The following is a 19,728-nucleotide window of genomic DNA, read 5'->3' on the forward strand; positions in this document are numbered from 1 at the left end:
TTAATTGTTTGTGAATGCTTTAATTTATGGAGGACCAAAATTGCCAAAATAAAATAAATGACTTAAATTAATCAATGCAACAAAAATGTAAAAATGAGTGAATGTACACAGAAAGAAATTAATTGATCAAATCGGACATGGGTATTTCTGCATTTATTTATTTCTGTATTGATTCATGCATGTCTATATGTTTATTTCCGTGTTTATTCACTCATTTATTTCTGTATACATTCATTTCCATATTTATTTCTTGATTCATTTAGTTCTATATATATTTCCGTATTTCTTTGTCCACATGATAATGAGGGGCGTGACTTTCACATTCGGGCCTCAGAGTGGGAGAGTAGGAGGGCAGCACAGGCAAGAGCGGAGACTGATGGTGCTCAGTTCAGATATCTCCAAGAATGACGGTCTGTTGCCCAAAGATCTCAGGCTCACGTTATGCCATGCTTTGCCGTTTGACGGCGAACTGTTCTCACGCCGATCCCAAAAGAGTTGCAATGTCGAGCAAAGACAACCAGCTAATAACTCTTCACAGCTTACACAGGCAGCAGCTATGTGAGAAGGGCGTACAACTCATCCGTCATCTTGAATTTTGGAGCCAAACCACTAGGGTCAACCTCTGTGATGCAACGAACTTGAACTAATTGTAAACAATCAGGACTAGAATTTTCACCTATGTTAGCCAGTGTAAATATCTACTTAGTAGGCAGACACCATTGGCCTATATGGGAGATCGGGGAATTAACCAACATAAGCCCATATTACACTGGGCTGGGTCCCAGTAACTGAAACTCTGCTGCTACCTTCATTTTACGTTTAAAACATTAAAGACGATATTTCACACTGAAATTGACTTTGAGACATACAGACCATGAAACTCAAGACACATTAATTGCTGTGTGACTGGTGACAAACTGCCATCCTGCCAGGTTATGCCTTGGAGAGGTTGCATGCCCCATACAGACACTATCCGAACAAGACTAGGAAACTTAGTATATTGCTGGACCTAACACACGTGATCCGGCCGACCAACTTCATAACTCGGCCGACCAATGGTGTAACTTCATCACTCAGTCACAGACATTAGCGTTTGTAGGGCTGGCCCCCCTGTTACGGTCCAGCCAAAAATCCGCAAAATATTTCGGGAATACAGTGACAACGTAGCATAGCCTACTTTGATTGACAGCGCCCTCATTATCACATGGACGAGGAAATAGCCTACGGAAATACAAAAATAAATTAATCACACAATAAATAAATATAGAATATATACAGAAATTACCGAATCATGAAATAAATCATGCAGATTTTATCTATTCATTTATTTATGAGTAGGCCTACATTATTAGGGGCCAAGCACCGAAGGTGCAGGGCACCTATTGTAATCGTTAGTATTATTATTATTATACTTTCCACAATGGGAGTCTATGGCAGCCCATAGAACCCATTGGTGGTTTTTTATGAAATTTGGCACATTGATAAAGGACAGTCCAATGTATACAGGCATCGAATTTGGGGTCAATCCATCCATCTCTGTAGCGCCACCAACAGGCCAAACTTCAAGGTACATTTTTGCTCATAACTTTTGAACCATTTGTCATAGAGTGGTGTGGGTTGTTTCCCCTGAATCCTTGGGTCATGCCGATTCCAATGCATCTATTGCCATTAAAACACGTCATAATAGATTTCCCGCCATTTTAAATTTTACGAATAACCTACTTTTGCGAACTAGTCCTAGGGCGTTGATCCGATCACCACCAAATTTGGTAAGTATGATCCACAGATGGTGCTGACCAAAAGTTATTAGCCAATGAATATTGAGGAGGGCGTGGCTTGTAACGTAAAAGTGTGTAAATTTTGAACGGATTGACCGCACACCACAAAACTATGTAGGCATATCAGCACCCATAAGTGGAGGCTAACCCTCCATTTTTGGCCCGATGAAACAAAATGGTGGAGCTCATTTTCAGTTTTGGCATAACCGCTTGGCCGATATTTTCGAAACTCTGCACATTGGTATTGGGCACTCCAGATGGACGGGGAGCAAATATGCAGCCGATAGGCCATAAGGTGGCGCTATGATGTGCAAAACGGTGTTTTTCTTAGATAATTTTGAACAAGCATATCTCCGGCCCCATTTGAGCTACAGTCATGAAATTCTGCACATATGTGCAACTCGTCAAGGGTAACAAGTTTCCAATAAGGATACATACCCCCCGCCCATTCCGCATTCCGATCTTCCGCAAATTAGACATTTTTGAAAAATTCTTCAAATGCTTTCTGCCATGGAAGTCTACCGCAGCCCCTATAACCGACTGGTCGGTTTTTACAAAACTTTGCAGAATGGTAGAGGGTTATGCCGTTCACCCTGTGATGGACTGGTGTCTTGTTCAGGGGTTGTTCTGATTGCTTGTCTGCCTGGTGCCCCTGTCGTGCTTGGTCCCTTCATTGCTGCTCGCAGCTATATTTTTTATATTGTTATTATATTTATAATTAGAGTTATATATTTTTAATGTTGGCATTTCATATGAATTACTCTGGTTAAAGATATATAGGCCTACACAGTCTTTGAATTTTTTTTTTTTTTTCCCGACACTTCAAGACAGGCATTGTAGTACAAACGAACGGTTATTTACCACGGTTACGAATTGATTATAAGTGGTTGCTAGAATATAACAAACACGTGGACGCTATTCAGTTATATCTGCAAACCGAAGGAACAGGCATAGGTTAGGCCTACAGCTGCCTATGAAGAATACAAACGAAAAATCCCAGGGAAGGATCTGTTCTCGCATAGGAGTGGAAATCACAGCAAATCATATTTAATGCATGTCGTATTGCTACAAGATTGGCCTATTACATCAGTAGGTTTATTTATGCCACATGTAGGCTACACAAGCTATCATAATATATTGGGTACATAAATAACGTTAATCCAATTTAAGGCACTGCTTGGGTTTTATGTTTAAGGTAAACCGCCCTGCTATATAAGAGCGCAGCTGTAAATGAAACGCGTGTAGGCCAATTTACATGCAGTGGGAAACTCCGTATGATTGTATCAAGTTGGTAGTATCAACTCGTAGCCTAATGTTAGAAAATGAACAAACCAGTCAAACACATCAATAAAACAATTTATTCAAGTAATGCAAACGAGAACTCAAGAACAGAAAGACGAAACATAACACCTTTTGCAACGTCTGATCATAAGTTTTAGAAACTCTCAAGCCTTCCCAACCAACTTGCTCCCACCTCCCCGGGCCGAAGCGGCCAGTCAGTTCAGCCTTTGAAACATCACCTCTCTCAGAACAAGACTAAAGGAAGAAAGGCAGGCGGCCTATTCGTGTTCAGATTTGCGTTTGCGTAATCGTTTTGGTTAAAGCGTTTCTTACCAAATTCAATAGATGTCCATTAAGTAGGCCTACTGTCAGTACAGCAACCCATTCAGGCTTTCGAACTCCGATTATCAGAGTGAATTGAGATTAAATTAATTGTAGGCTACGTGTAAATGAAGAGTCCAAACGTTTTGCACTGCAGGTAGTATTTTCATTTTCGTAATTCATGTGTGCAGTGGCACACACGGAAATGTTTTCGGTCTGCTCTATTGGACGAACTCTTTAGGCAAAAATTATGAACTTCTTTAAGTGTGGAATCGTGGTCACATGGTAGGATATCACTGTCGACCACTGCTCCTGTAGCCCGCTGTTGCAGCTCTTCTGATAGAAATAGGCATGTTATTTATGCGGCTACGCATTTAGCCTTTCTAATAAGTGATTTTACATCCTTGTAACAAGGATAGCCTAATAAAATTAATATGCTATTATTCCGGGGTAGGAACCGGAAGAAGGGTGATTGGTAGGCCTACAGATCTTCACAGTGGTCCTACGTCCAAAGTCAGAGGACTGGAAAGACAGTTAGAGACCCCCACCACCGGTAACAGTGCGCAGTTCGGTGGGGCTAGGCACACCTCTCCTGAGCCAGACGTTAACATATACAGTATATATTTTATATTAACGTTGCTTTTTGCAGTCTGCTAGGAAGAGGGTTCAAACCAACACTTATCTGCCGTTCCAGCCCCTGGCTGAACAGTGCCTACCAGGGATAAGGCTGGAGAAATTACCCAAAATAAAGCTTTTGTTGAAATAAAAAAGTAGAAAAGGAAACAGAACTCGATTCAAGTGTGTATTGACCATGAATCACTGTTTAACAGAACCGTTTGACAGATACAGTAGCATGCATAAGCTACGTCAGCTGTAAAATGATCCAGGAGGTAGTTACAAAACAAAGAGGGCGAAAAAGCCCACCCTCGTTCTGTATTTACTCTAACAAAAACCCGGTACATAGTGAAGTAATTGCATGTATTGTATTCAGAACCAAAGTCAGTTCATTCCATTCAACCTTTTCGTCCTGATCTTCCCTTCGACTGAACCACACCTACCTTATTTATATATACACATTTATATAAACAAACGGAAACAAACGAAATTACCTCAAATAGCCTATAGAAACTCACGCCAACAAGCATTCCATTTACTTGAGTGAAGGGGGGGGGGGTGGTGGTGTAGACTATAAAAAACAAATTAAAGAGACCACAACACCAACGTACTAAATTATCTTGTAAAAAGAATATTATATTGTTATAGCCTACGGCTTCACGGACAAAACCCAGTAACTCTTCAATCTGGGTTCTCATTATGGTTAAAATTCAGCACATACATTCCCACTCTGTCCACCGTTTTTGCCAGCACAGTCTGAAGTGGTCTGAGAACACAGTTCAGGGCTATAATACCAAGCCCCATAGTTATCTGAAATACGTTTCACGACCATTTATTTAAAAAATAAAAATAAAAAAACACGTATTAAAAGTCAAAACATTAAGCAATAGCACATCACGCCACACCTGAGGCTAGCGTTTGCCCTTTTTTCGAATGAAAAGGTGGTTTGGGAGTATTATTCATTTTAAAAGTAAATTCCATATCATTTTGGGGGTGGGGGAAAAGTGTGTCCTACTAGAATCAGTGAACATGTCTGTCCATTGTTTATTTGGCAACCGTAAATGGACATTTTACCACAGTTTTGAATTGTGCATGACAACAAACTTTGGGGTGAGAGGTTCACAAGTAACCATTTACAGACCGGAGATGCAAAAGCACCGGGATGCGCGCGTTTAAAAACCGCTCCGGAAAATACAATGGAAAACCTCCTCTCCGCCGACAGAATAATAAAAAAACGGATATGAAGTCGTTTACCATCCCCAAAACATCTTGCTCGACTATTGTCCTGGATATTGCTAGTTTCGTGTGCATCAATCAGCTGGCACAGTAAAATCCCTAACATATCCTTTAAAGTGGTTTCAGTACTCATGCAAAAAGTGAATGGGAGCGAGGGCTCAGCGAATGGGAAACGTCGACTTGTGAGGACAGTTACGTGCCCACAGACGGATAATGCTGATGGAACACAAAAAGCAGGTTCTATGCAACAGGTGATCGCGTCAACCGCTTCCTCACATTTTAGTTTTCGGAGGCGGTGCCACTGGTTTAAACCCCGTTATGGATACATTCTCCTCAATTAGCTGGTATGGTATATATTCTCAAGTACATCGTTCTACCACAACAGTGACATAAGATAGACCGAACAATGTTTGATGGGAAAGGAGCTATGCGGTCTAGTGCCAATGTCAGTCATGGGATCAGGGCCTTCCACAGCCAAGAGGCCAGTACCACTGCCTATAGTTACTACAAACATTTGTCAATGGCAACTAACCAATAGGTCACTACATTTCATTAATTAAAAAACTACATTTCAGTGCACCATATAAAAGTTTCAACCCCAATTTTATTGTATTAAAAAAAAAACTGCACTCTACCAGTCAGTAAACAAACTTGCAAAAGCTGACGATAGGCTGAAGAGATCTCCCTGGCTTGTGCAGTCTTTACTTCTTTTTATACTTCATTAGGTATCTGCAGTTATGCATGGGGGGGGGGGGGGGGCTGTAAGGACACGCACAGGCACACACTATGGAAGCTAAACAGCTGCTTCAAAAAATACAAACTGACAATTTAAAAAAATGAAAATGAAAATGAAAAAACCGTGCGTAGATGTAGGCTCTACTACAGACATTTTTCTCATGCTCTCCACAAGTTACATCGGGCTAGTTGAACACAAGAAGATAAATCAAGCGGTCATCAAAAGTGAGGTATGGAGATTGCAGGCCTGGTCCTGAAGACCAGAACCTCATTTTGCAGTATGCTGGGTAGCAAAACCAGTTGTAGCAGCGTTTTTTTTTGAGGAGAGACCCTCTTACTAGGCTGTGATAAAGAGGTACCTGACATCAAGGAAAACTAGACACTAGTGGGGAAATGTTAAATTCGAGCAGCATATTAGACCATTAACACACTGAATGCCTGTTGCAGTCTTGGACAAAATGAATCAGAGGAGGCCAACTACATTTTTCACAAACGGATGACAGCAGCTTTTTTTTTTTTTTGGTGGGAAAAGCATTCCAGAAAACGGACAACGGCACGGTTTCTCAGCCCTGTGAGAAGGCCACTCGTTTTGGCTCCCAAAATGGAAAAGGATGCCCTGTGGCAACCCAAATCTGGGGGTACAGGGAGCTAGGGCGCTGTAACGGTAACACCAGCCCATGGTTGTCAGAAAGGCTGCCGCACTTGAAAACCCAAAGCAAGAGTCTCGGGAGTTGAGACGTTATCCCCTTCACCCCCGTAACAGCCTAAACCTTGTCGGTCGTGTTTTTAGCAAGCGCTTTTTCAAAAAGACACCTATTTTTCACCGAGGACATCTTCACAGCTGGGTTTTGGAGAACTTTGATGCCAAACCAGTTTGCTTGCACATAATCCCACTTTCCCCAAAAATTATGGTACAAGACTATCACAGTCCGTAGCTTTTTCCCCACAGCCAACTCTTATCAGATTGGCAGCAGGTAACGCAATGTGGTAACTAAGTTTGCAGGTGTATCAGGGTAGTATTGGATAGACAGGACTTCAAAGTTCTTTAAATTTGTAACTTGACTGAAATCCTTTGCATCTGCCTGCTTTAAACCAAAAAGTAGTTTGTCCAGCTGGAAAACCACATTTGAACACGCTTATGGCTGTAGTTAGCAGGAGGAAAAACTAAATGGGCAGCACAACAATGTACAAACTACTGCTACACAAGAAGACTCAATGCTGCATTAACATAGCAAGTTCTTGGTCAGCTACCAGTAGCTCAGACTTGGAAATTAATCATCGAGCCCAACTCAGCTGTGAAGAGAACTGCAGAGGGCAAGGCTGAACTGAAACAGAAGGTTACAATGGGAGGACCGGTCGGCACAGACAGCAGGGAGACCTGTGAATCTAGACCTTGGCAGACCCATGCCACACACAAGAGCTGGCAGAATCTTGTGAGGAACCGTTCATAGAGTCCTTGATTTAAAACCATTAAAATAAGCCTTTAAAAACTGGCAGTGGATGAAAGCTGGCAGGGGACTGGCCCCTCTGGCAGATGACCTGCAAGGGGGCTGTGGTTCACACTGGCTCCTGCTCTAGGGACTCGATTTTCGGGATTCAAATTTCCGGATTCGATTGAAGCACCCTTTCTGAAGTGGAGGGGGTGAAAGCCGAAGCCCAACGAACTCACAGATTATGTCAGTGTTCTTTATTTGTTGTATCAAAATAAGTTGTACAAAAAAAACAAAACAAAAAAAAAAAAAAAAATCAGAAGAATTCAATCACATCCATGAAGCCTAACCCACTACCTCTCTGAGAGGGGTGGAGGTGGGAGAGAAGGGGGGGTGGGGGTGGGGGCAACAAACAAAAAAAACACAACACTTCTGACAATATATTACATTGCCAGGCTCTGCATTGTGGAAACAGCCTAATGAGACACCTTTTTGCAATGAATTTTGACATGTACATAAAACGTTCATACTGACGTCAAGGGGGGGGGGGGTTTGTTGGAGAGTTAGGCGATTGCAGAGACTTACAAAATGATACACTGTGGAAGGAGGCAGAATTGACTACAATATGCTTGTCTACCTCCAAACTAGCTCTCTAGCCTGCTAAGTAGGTGCAGGGGATGGATCGGTTTACCTTGTATTATCACCACACACACGCACACACACACACAAAACAATTAAAAACAAAATAAGTGTAGGCAAATTCACCTTTGTCCAGTATAAAAGACCACTCTTTGCAAAAACCCATTCGGAAAGTTAAAACGGTAGTCAGTTTGTTTTTTTTTATACATATATATAAACATGGATATTCTGGATATACATTTTTATATATATGTATGTAAAAAGATTAGTTTGTTTTCCAGTGCTGTTGCAGATAGCAGAATGATTTTACCTGTGTGCGCCACCCTTTGTGATAGGGGGCTATGAAAAAACACGACGGGATATACAAAGGAGTTCGGGTTGGGGGGGGGGGGGGAAGAGGGATTGGTAGCGGTGGTGTTGGTGTTTCAGTCCAGCTCTGGTTGACAGGAAGTCAGCAAGTTGAATTATGAGGTAGTGCGGGTTGCAAACGAGTTACTGCTCTTCCTCCTCGTCCTCCTCCTCCTCCTCTTCAGAAGACCGCTGGGATCCCTGCTCCTCCCCTTTCTCCTGCAAATAGACGCCCAGTCAGAACTAACTCCTTCTCTGGTTTGTCCAAAACCTATCCATTTTCACCAGCCATGTTGACAAAGGAAATGGGTAAATGCAAGCATTGGTTTCAAAAGAGGTGATGTTATATTATCAGCTTGTCAAAATTAGTCTCCGATTCATCACAAATCAACAGCAAGAAACCCACAGCACAGCACCAGGTTCAGGCGTTCCAACATTGTTCCACCTTGTTAATAAGGACACAATGTTGGAACCAGCAGTATGGCTACAAGTTGAAATGAAATTCAGCAATCCTTTCCGTTCCAGTTCGCCATGTATAATCATTTAAATATTGGCTGGCACCGTTCCAAAGTTTTAGCAAAATCAAAATGCTCAAAATTAGCTAGCTATCCACCTATGCAACTTGAGTCATACAAACTTACAGACACTCTCTGCTTAGTTATTTATAAATACATTTCTACTTCAGTAATGCACAGTAGCCACACAGATCAGTTCCAAAAAGCCAACCTAAACTATCCACAAACATCACAGTACTTGACAGGAGATCATTATGCCTATCCTGAGGAGGACAGAGAGGGCTGTATGCTTTTAGCAAAAATTTGCCAGCAGCAATCATTCAATGGTAGATGCATGGTTTTGTACAGACACACACTACAAAAAAACTGCAACAAGCCAATTTCGGCAACTTGGATCCATCACAAATACTGACGGATACCCGTGCTATCTGGTTAGAAACCAACGAAAACCTCAACCAACCAACGCGCAGCTGGGTGACGCTCCAGCCGTGAAAGACAGGGTGACAAAGGAGCTAGAATGGAAAACGGTATCATCCAGATAAGGAGTGGAATCTCTGGGGGGTCGCATCCTAAAACTGGCTTCATGCAGGCTGGCTTGAACACGATTTGTGGGAGCATGGACAAACTCACTAATCGCAAATGAACTTCTGTACTACTCCACCGTGCATTGCACAAGTGAGACCTCATAGAGCTTGAAGATGAATTGAAGCCCTTAACTGCGGGGGCTGTTGGGCATTCTCTACGGCGAGACACAAAATGGGAAGGAATCCAAAACTGTGCCGATAGAGCGATCTGCAGCCCTCCCCCCCCCCCCTCACTGGCAGAGCCTGGGAGGGAAATTCTCTCCCCCAGCACAGTCAGAGCAAAGGAATGGATGGCGTGTGTAGTAAACAAGTACTTGCTGTGTGGGGGTGGGTGGAGTGTGTGTGCACTGCTGGAAGCAATTTCACATGGCCAGGGGTCAGGAACAGGTAGGAGGTGAGCAATGGGGAAGGAGGAAAAAAAAAAAAGTGGCAGCAGAAGGATGTGTTACACAAAAATAAATAGTAAAAAATCTGGCACTTCCAACGCCCCTTTACAGCTCAGTAATGCAATTAGCCTGCAGGGAACAAACCAGGCCAGCATGGAGGCCAGGACAGCAGCAGAGTGACTCAGGGCACTGGTGAGTCAGAGGCAGGAATCCTGCCCCCCCCCCTTCCTCCCTCCCGCCCTTGGGCCCAGCACTTTTCATTCATAAAAATTCCGTGCAAGGGTAACTTTGGGTCATTCCACTACAGCAGACTAGGGGAGGGGGCACAAGCACCTAGTAGGCCCATCCAAACCTCACACATCTACTGAACTATATTTTGCATACCAAAAAAGGCCAAGCCAAAATGCTACCAATCCGTTTTGAAAGCATTATTGAAGATAAAGACCCTAAAAAACCCACAGTAAGTGAGCCAGGACTTTTTTTTGTACAATTACAATGTTACCCTTAAAAAGGAAAGCAACGAAGTCACCAGCATTCAATGAATTATTTTAACAATCACTGCAAAAAAATCCACTAACGCAACTTATTCCAACACCCATACCACTGGGGGTCCCACCAAAGACCGCTGAAGCGTGCTGCGGCTGACTGGACCCTCTGGGGACCGGCGCGGGTAAGCGATCCAGGATTCTGGCCCGGGAATTTGGGGGGGGGGGGGGGGGGTGTTTGCGGAGACTGGCCCAAAGTTAAGTGACAGATATTAACGCGGAAATGAAAAGCGCTGCCAGCACAGTGTTTCACAGAGAAGGAATTCTTAGAAAAGCCAAACAAGTGATGAGTAAAGCCTGAGTCTGCTAGGGAAGGGGGTGGGAGGGGGGGCAGCGGTCGAGAGGAAGAAAGGGGCTCTAATTGAAGTCAGGCTGTGGTCTTGTTCCAAATGTAGTTTGGAACATCAACCAAAATACGCCGGAGAATATAAACTGACCAGAAGCAGTGACAGGGAATATGGAAGAACAAAAAAATATTGACAGTTACACATACTTTAATAGAAGAAACAATGGCAAATAAGGCTCCTAAATCACTCAAGTACTGTAGGTCAAGCAACTGGTGAAAAAACCACATTCCAGAAAAGGAATTACTGTGTCAAACATGAAATAGCCCATTCAAGAGTCACTAGTTTTGGTTCATAGCCAATTTCTGACAGACAATCAATCAATCATCTAAAGAAAATCCCACAGGTAAGTCTTAGTTATCTGCCATTTTCAAATGTACTTTCAGCATTAAAACCCCCCAAACCAGACCCAACTGCACCGACAAAACCAGAAAGCTTGTTTTTGGTGGCTCTGCTTTTCAGATGAACGCCTCTTTGTCCCACTCCCTCAGTTCACAGAGAACAAAAAGGCCTGGCAAAATCCCTCTTCTGATAAGCAGCCAAATGCAAATGTTTTGAAAAGGTTGCTACTGGCAACAGCCCTCTACATACACACACCTTCACCATTACAGGACCTCGACAAAGAGGGACAGCAAATGAGGCGTCTTTACAGATCGCCTGATGAAAGGGCAGAAATATAATGGCAAACTAATCATTCTGTGGGACGAGAGAGGTCATGATGAAATATTTCCTTGCCCCTCAAAGTTAATAATGATTTACATGTGGACAGATACCCCATCCCAAAAAAGTGTATAAATTAAATATTCTTACCGCTTCTTTCTTGGGTCTTCCTCTGCGTTTTGCACCTGCAGATGCTGGCGCACTCTGTTAAAAAAAAAATTTAATAAAAATAAAAAATACAAGAAAATGATTATTAAAAGTATTAAAACTAAATAAAATGCCCACTCGCAATCATTCAGTTGTTCATAACGCTCCAGCACCACTCCCTTTCTCTCCCCACTACACAGCCACCAACAGCACAGGTAGCAATTTCCCAAAGCCACCACTAGGGGGAGTCCCTTCTCAAATAGGAAAACAGATGGCGAGAGGGCATCGGGTTCATAGGCTATTATCTGGGAAACTGACAGGAGCTGCGCATGGGGCACTCTGGTTCGCGGGCCACCTGGTCTGAGGCACAGGGACAGCTGGTGGGACCGGGTAAAAGCAGGCTCCAGAACCAGCCTGCGCATTGCGCTGACAAACACTGCATCCTGGACGCACAGCCGTGGGGGGGGGTTGGGGGGAAATCAGCCGTTGCTATGGTGACAGTTGAGGAACAGTGTGTGTGTGGGGGGGGTTACTTGGAAGCACACTAGCGGCCTCTGCACCTGCACCGAGTGGTGCACGACAAAACTGGAGGCGGAGGGACAGGAAATCAGGGGGAATTAACCAAACCAAGTCTTTCAGTTGCATCTACAGGAAACGAGTGACACCAGTGCCAGTCAGTAACAAGAATTTATATTTTAAAAAATGGGGGGTGGGACCTTGAGTAAGAGGCCATGCTAAGCTTGCAGGCACTCACTGACGGAAGCAGCACATCCAGAGTGAGCTATCCCCAAATAACCAAGCGTCAATGGGGGAGGGGGTCCAAAACGAAAGCAGTCGGAAACGAAAACGGGCGAAAAGCCACGCCTGGAAAAACCACTTCCGCACCCAACACCCGCGCTTCTATCCGGCGCACGTTAACGGCCTTTCTTCCTTCCTCATTTTTCTTCTTCATCTCATGCAGCAGGTAGTTTGTTTTGGCAGCTCAAGGCAGCTGCGTGATGAACAAGATCCGCAAAGGTGCGGTGCCGGTTCTTCCCATGGCGGTATGGGGCACAGCGCGGTCAGAACGGAGCGGGGCTGACGGGGGGGGGGGATGAGCGAACACTGAGTGACAGCTGTGGGCTCAAACGAACGGCAAGCCGGGGGGGCGCGGCATCGGGCAGATGAAAATGTAACCGATATTCGGCAGAAGATGGAAAGATTAAAGAGGGGATCGCTGCAGCCTTTTCAATAAAAGAACATCCCGCCATTATGAAATGGCTTCCCTTCCGCGGCCTGGAGACAGAAAAGGGGGTGGGGGCCCGGGGGGCGGTCGACGAGGACTTACTTTGCTCTTGGAGGTGGTCTTGTTTCTGCTACCCTTCGGTCTTCCCCTGGGCCTCTTCGGAGAAGGCGACCCGCTGGGCTCCTGAGGGGAGAAGATGAGTGAAGATTGGGAGGAAAGGAAAGGAAAAAAAACCATGACACTACGCACCCGCGTTCAAAGGTTCTCACACCATTTTGAATATTTCATCAAGGTTAACCGTATTTTCCGTACCCTTCGCCATGGCTACTGGTTTCAAACAACAAAGAAACCACTTGACATTCACTAACATGCAACAGTTCATATAGCAATCTATTAGACAAAGTTACGACTTGAAAGTTACGACCGAGCGCTACGACTGTAGGTTTGCATATTCAGTGATGTCACAGTACGTTGGTGAGTATTACCAAACATGTGACGCAGTACCTGAAAAATTACACAAGCCCAGATCCGTCCAAAACAAGGGTATAAATTTGAGATAGCAATAAAAAGCCCAAATTGTCCAAAACAAAACGGCTCACCAGGTGCCTCTGCTGCACCCAAAAATGCCACCAAAATATTGGTCAGTCAAAGTCTTGGGTGAAAGCAAACAAACTGCCTGTATGTGTTTTTTTGTTTTATGATTTTAAAAAATAATTCAGTCAACTGCAAGGCAGCATGTTTGCCAGCAATAGATATGGGGGAGGGGGGGGGTTCCATTCAACCAGGGCAGGAAACAAAGGGGATGAGGGCGATTAGACCACCGCTTCAATTCATCCGTCCTGCGTGGTGCGGCTCGGACCTGAAAGTTCAGCACCTCCGCTCGAGTGGCCAGGAAGCCCTCGCTGTCAAACGGCGGCACAATGCGCCATTTCTTCAGCAGAAGATTGTTGCAGCACAAAGAAAGCCCTGTTCAAGGTCAGTGCAACTGACACCCGTTGCTACTTTAAGACCAACAGGTGGTACGCAGTCCCAGGTTGCCAAGTCCTATTAGCCGTAACAACTGTAAGCACTTCAGCCTGAGACCGGGGCCACGTCCGGGCCAGGATCCCAGCTCCGAGAGGGGACCGTGTCGAAATGGACGGAGCGGTCTGCAACGAAAACAACCCGCGCTTCATCCTCACTGAACTCGTTATACGTGCGCATACATGCAACTGCATTATGAAGGCCAAGGTAGTTGCTAAAGAGATCGGTGAGCAGTTGGATTCCAGAGGAGCAGAACCATGCAGCCTTGGTGACCTGTGTGACCACACGACAGTGCTCCACCAAAACTGAACATAAAAAATAAAAAAAAACAAAAAAAACAAACGGGCATTTGGGCAAAGAGCCATCGCAGCCTTCTGCAGGCAGTCGGGGCTGTGCAGATCAAACACTACTGTGCAATTAACATCTCGCACCCAGGGCTCAAAGGTTAAGGTGACAGTTTGTGTCCCTGACCGTGTTGTAGGTTAACATGCGAGGGCGTGAAAACAATAGAGCCATTCTGTCCCAATGGGGGCAACAGACAAATAAAAAAAGGGGGGGGGGGCGGGCAGACCAGCCTGAGGTTCAGGCCTGACCTTCCCTGTTCCCACCTACCCATCTGCCAGGGTAATCTATTGGGAACTGTAAAGACAGGTGTAACACAACCTAACTCAGCACAACCATTTAATTTTAAAAAAGTTTTTTTTTTTTTTTTAAAAAGGCAGCTGAGGGACTATTATCTGACAGAAACACCAAGATTCTGTAATTATAAACAAACGTTTTACCATGAGGTAATTTATCGATGCGGTAATCGTTTCAAGAGCTTTGTTAATATGGATCTCAAAAAACGCATTGTGAGAGCAGACCCACTACATCTATATTTTTTCCCTGATCATAATTGTTTTACCAATATATTTCTCATCTTCGGTTGCGATATGGTTAGTGTTTATTTTTTGTATTGGTTCTGCTCATTTGGGCTTAGTCAGGTTCCCTTCTCCACAGTACGCTGCGTAGCCTTCATTTTGTAAACCATAACTTGCCTGTTGGTGGTTGTGGGAGGTCGGGAAAAGTAGACCGTCTGACAGCCTGGCATTCACTCAACCCACGTAATGCAAGCCAACGCACTCGGGTCTCAAAATGGTTTAATTACATCTATTTGGAGGAAATGTGGCTTCCCCACATCACAGGTCAGTACAGCTGCTGAGCCTCTTCTACAACTTAAGTTGAGATGCAAAAATGCAAACGTGAGTAAAGATGCACACTGGCACGGTGACATGAAGGATCTACATACAGGATGGAGGACCATCTTGAAAGAAAATAGTCTCATTTGTTTCCAAGCATTTCCCCCCTGCACCCTTGCAGCCTCCACTGCCACCATATTTACTGGACAATACATTGATTTCAATTTTATTTGTTTAGCGTATTAAAATTTGCAAATGAATAATTTCAGCACAGCAATTATGGGCCTTCAGCAGCACACTGCTTGATTGAGAAACAACACGTTTGATCTGCAGGAAAGCGCCGCGGAAGAGGTAGGCACACTGGGATTGGAGGTATGGGGGAGGGGGGCGGGAGGAATCTAGCCTGCACACGACATGGTTGAATATCCCTGCTTGCCAACAGCGGCTATGTGGGTCTTTATTGTTCACTGGAGTAGAAGGGGCTGCAGCTTTGTCATGCTGTTGATGGGAAGGGGGGAGGGTCTCCCTCTGAACTATTCAAACCATGCAAAAGGCCTCCACCGCTCGCTCACCCAGAGGTTTGAGGATATCGTCTTTCATCCGAAATACAAGCAAAAGGAATACCGCAAGTTTGGATAAAATGATGGTCTGGCCATCCATCAACCCTGTGACCGGGGATAGCAGTGATTAGAAAACAATCAAATAATAAAATAAAAGAATGTAATGCAATAGTGCAAGTACACACACACATGAGTTTGTGTGTGTGTGTGTGTGTGTGTGAGTGTGTGTGTGGGTGTGCAGGCTGAAATTTAATGAACAATGCAACTGAACAAGCTATGAACGGGGTATAATGGGGGTGGGGCTCCAGGGAGTCGTAATAAATATGAATAATGCATCCGGCCGTATATTATGGCCGCGCAGGTTTTTATTACCTTCCTGGTCTGTTTACAGCTGCAGCTATTAGCAACCCTGTAATCTAATACCAACAGCACCCTATGTGAGTGACAGCCGCAGAGGCCAATCACAGATTAGGCCCTTTATAACTGTCCAATCCACGATGGCACGGGGAGGGGTATACAGGTTAACACTGGTTTAAAGAGTTCAGATTACACCACACGAACAATGTGCTAGGCCACAGGACGATCACTACAAATATGAAGAGAACAAGCAAGGGGAGAGAATTTGTCTAAAAAAACCTTAATCGAAAGAGTTCAGTGTAATACAGACACGGCATGTTATCTTGCATTTAAAATACAAAAGGAAAGAACCTTACAAATGTGTGTGTGTGTGTGTGTGGGGGGGGGGGGTGTAAGGTTTTTCCTTTTTTGCTTCTTAAATGCTTAAATTCATCACTCAAAGAATGCAGCGTTACCAGTTAAATTAATTTTGAAAGGGAGAAAATGTGGCCAAGAAAAGAAAAAAAACCTCACCAATTTTGTGTTGACAGCGCAAAAGCCAAATGATGCTTACAGTAAAGTAAACCATCAACGTTACCATGTTGCAGATAAGAGAAAATGGCACACCCACAACGGCTACTGCGAAGGATTTCCTTTCTTGTTTAAAAACCTCAAACGCTCAATTGCCAGGTGGCCCACCAGACATGGCATCTCTTTTGGGCTACAGTCAACTAGCCAAAGTTTTATATAAAATATCGATAAATGCGAAGCAACAAACGTAGACGTGAAAATGGACTGACTCACTCCGAAGAATTAACTCGCCAAACCGTATGCAAAACTTTAACCATACATGTAACTGCACACAGGTAGGAGGAGTAAGGAAGGAAGGAACTTAAAAAAAAGAAAGAAAAAAGTTGGATCTACTTACCTCAACACTTTTTACCTGCGGCTGTTTTCTTGGTCTTCCACGACCCCTTTTCTCTGCCCCATCCTTGTCTTTCGCAGAGGCAGCCTGCTTGCCTTTGGCCGTATCACTCATTGTGACTGTTAGCTCTAAAATAAAACCACAATTACGCCGTTACATGCGCAGTACAGAAGATAAACATAAAGATGTGACATTTGAGGTGCTCCATGACTGAAAAAAACGCGTGCACAAGTTGTTTAATAAAAGTAGCAAAGATTTCAAATGACTGGAAGACCCATGCCCATCTACACTGTAGTTTAAAAAAAAAAAAACTTCCTCCGTCGCCTTGAGCACAACCCACTCACTTCGCCGGCAACTCAACCATCCAACAACCTAGGGGTCATTGTTTAAAATGGGGGGAAAAGGCGCCACGCACAAACATGCAGAACATGCACAGCGCGCTCGACCCCTAAACGTTCATCAACAGTTGTACAGATACAGGTTTCCAGGGAGATTATTGAACCTTGATACAAAATCGGATGCAACAAAATCCATGCATGATTATAAATCATAATATTTCACGATAGGATAGTACATTTCTATTCCTTATTAAAAATAAATACACCCCACACGCATTAACAATATGGTAGCTGACAAGGACGTTAGCAAGAGAAATATGCAGAAATTCTACAAGAATGTACCAATTGTACTACATGTGTATAATTTGATTAGCATACTTAAATATGGAATGAGACCGGGCAGTTAAAATGCGAGGAACTAAAATTTGGAGCATGAAACGTGAGGTGGGAGTATAAGCGACACACCGGTACACTGAATGTTTAAAAAAAAAACATGTTGCTAAAGGCCGAAACGTTTACACGGCGAAACTGCGAAATGAAACCATATATTTTTTGCAGAAATAAAAACGAAACGAAGACTGCTGAAATCGAAAGCGTTGAAGACCCGCCATGACTATCGAAGACGTATAAAACCAATATTGTTGCTAGCCGTTTGTGATGATTCTTAAATTCCAGTCGCTACGGATGCCCCGCAGTTCCAACACGAATAGGAACATGCATTAGAACCAAGAACAAACAGAAATAGGCAAATAGGCAAGCACGACATGCACTCGATAACAAAACGCGAATAACCAAACACTGACGTCCTTTTAAATGCAACTCATGTCAGTGCAAACATAATAACTAAAATCTCCAAATGGGACAAGGGAGCATGTGCCATTTAAAATAATAACAATGATGCACGAGCCAATCCAGCGAACAGACATTAATCCACGAGCATAAACACACTGCTCGTAATCAAGGTAAGATTTACAAACGAATCCAAAAAGGTGGCCACTTACATTCAGCAAGGCCGGTTTTTGCACTCGCAAACACACAAACAGCCGTGTTGGATTATCTGATCCTATGTCCGTCCTTACCCCCCACCCCTTGGTAATGTCCTCTGATTAAATTAAAACAAAAAAGCTCCCTGCTTGTCTGTCTGCCTCGCCGGTTTAAAGCCTTGAACTACTGCTACTGCATATAAGGCTGAGGAAATAAGCACGCAACCCAGCCCTTTAAACCCCTGATTTTTTTTCTCCACAGAAAAAACTGAAGTGAGACGCACATAGGAAGTGAGGAGATAGAAGGAATAAATAAATTACCAAAAACTTTAAAATGTTGCAGGTCCTGGAGCCAGTCCAAAGTGTGCTATAAATAGCGCGTAGTACCCTCCGAATGGAATAAAAAGCGCCAACCGGGGGGAGTTTTAGGGCAATTTAAGGAGGTTCCCTCGCGAGGAATATAACAACGGAGGGGCGGAGATATGATAAGTAGGCCCGGTCTCTTGACTCTTTCCCATATTTAAAGTGTACAGCAACCACAGATTTTGGTTTGTCTCCGCCCACTTCACAATTTTAAAAGACGCATGAGAGCACAGAGGGGAGGGGGTGGAGGGAGGGGATACGGTTGGCGGGCGGAGCGATATATTCAGTGGGTAATGTGTCATAGGCACGTAGGCGGAGCTAGCTAGGGGGAAAACAATCCCGTGTCTGTCACTGCTCTGAATAGGAACCCATCATAGATCAAGTTAGCTATCACTACTATTTTATTCCAGCCAATGTCCGCAAATTACATTGAATAGTTATTTTCCTAAAGAATAGTAAAGGTATTTTGGCAAAATAAACCGAATAGGATTAAAATGCTGTTATGCAGTTACAGAATGGGAAAATGATCCAACTCAATGGCCTCAGATAACATCCCCTGACATCTTATTTAATCCCCTGGTAAGCAACCACGCCGGCTACATTTACAATCCATGAAAAGTTGACTAACATTAGCTGGCTGATAATAATCGTACGGTTTAACTTTGAGCATTCGATTGCAGAAGCAACAGTGTCATTATGTGTGTAACTTAGTGGTGCCCTGCTGACAACTACGGATGCAACAAGTGCAACCCATGCTATCACAGCTAAAATAAAAACCAGCTAGATATAGCTTGCTTTACGCAATAATAAAATTTAAAAAAACTAAAGTAGGAAAATACTACAATTATAAAAGACTAATGTTACAATTTGAAACGATATGTACAATTATAAAAACTAGTTTACCTTAATCATACGAACTATAAAACACTACTATTACTACTAGCCTACTAGAAAAAAATCAGTTTATATTGTAACAACTCGAACTAAGGCGGTTTGAAATGTGCGAGCTAATTAGTGGAAGACGCAGTAGACTGAATACAGAATACTTAACCACTGGACAAGAAGAGGGGAGGAGATGGGGCTTTTGATTTGCTTACGTAAAGCAGGTTTTCACCTGCTCTACGTCACGAATGAGGACTGGGCTCCAGGCAAGACCCATCTTGAACATTTTACCTTTTGGTGGCGGTGCATGGCCCTTTTTTTTTTTCTTTGCACAAAATGCGGTGTTATGGC

The 19,728-nt window shown here is 43.7% G+C and overlaps 1 protein-coding gene across 2 annotated transcripts; it reads right to left on the reverse strand.

Moving 5' to 3' along the window:
• Positions 1 to 3,122: 3,122 nt before the first annotated feature.
• LOC135234356 (high mobility group protein HMG-I/HMG-Y-like) lies at positions 3,123 to 18,614 on the reverse strand. 2 transcript variants are annotated; one of them, XM_064298874.1, is made up of 5 exons: positions 18,454 to 18,614; positions 16,815 to 16,939; positions 12,892 to 12,972; positions 11,568 to 11,621; positions 3,123 to 8,602 (listed from the first exon to the last, which is right to left on the reverse strand). In XM_064298874.1, the coding sequence occupies exons 2-5, from the start codon at positions 16,923 to 16,925 to the stop codon at positions 8,528 to 8,530; spliced, it is 321 nt and encodes a 106-aa protein (XP_064154944.1). In that variant the 5' UTR covers positions 16,926 to 16,939; positions 18,454 to 18,614; the 3' UTR covers positions 3,123 to 8,527. The 2 variants fall into 2 exon arrangements, with proteins under 2 accessions (XP_064154944.1, XP_064154945.1); XM_064298875.1 differs by lacking the exon at positions 18,454 to 18,614 and adding an exon at positions 18,151 to 18,340.
• Between the last annotated feature and the right edge of the window lie 1,114 nt (positions 18,615 to 19,728).

The sequence above is a fragment of the Anguilla rostrata genome, chromosome 11 (assembly GCF_018555375.3).
Source record: "Anguilla rostrata isolate EN2019 chromosome 11, ASM1855537v3, whole genome shotgun sequence".
Classification (NCBI taxonomy): domain Eukaryota; kingdom Metazoa; phylum Chordata; class Actinopteri; order Anguilliformes; family Anguillidae; genus Anguilla; species Anguilla rostrata.

Excerpts from the sequence above, each read along its gene's own strand:
- LOC135234356 (XM_064298874.1), bottom strand. The coding sequence starts at position 16,925 with ATGAGTGATACGGCCAAAGGCAAGCAGGCTGCCTCTGCGAAAGACAAG. Across the intron at positions 12,973-16,814 it reads CGCAGGTAAAAAGTGTTGAG|GAGCCCAGCGGGTCGCCTTC; the intron begins GTAAGTAGATCC and ends TTCTCCCCTCAG. Across the intron at positions 11,622-12,891 it reads AGACCACCTCCAAGAGCAAA|AGTGCGCCAGCATCTGCAGG; the intron begins GTAAGTCCTCGT and ends TTTTTTTAACAG.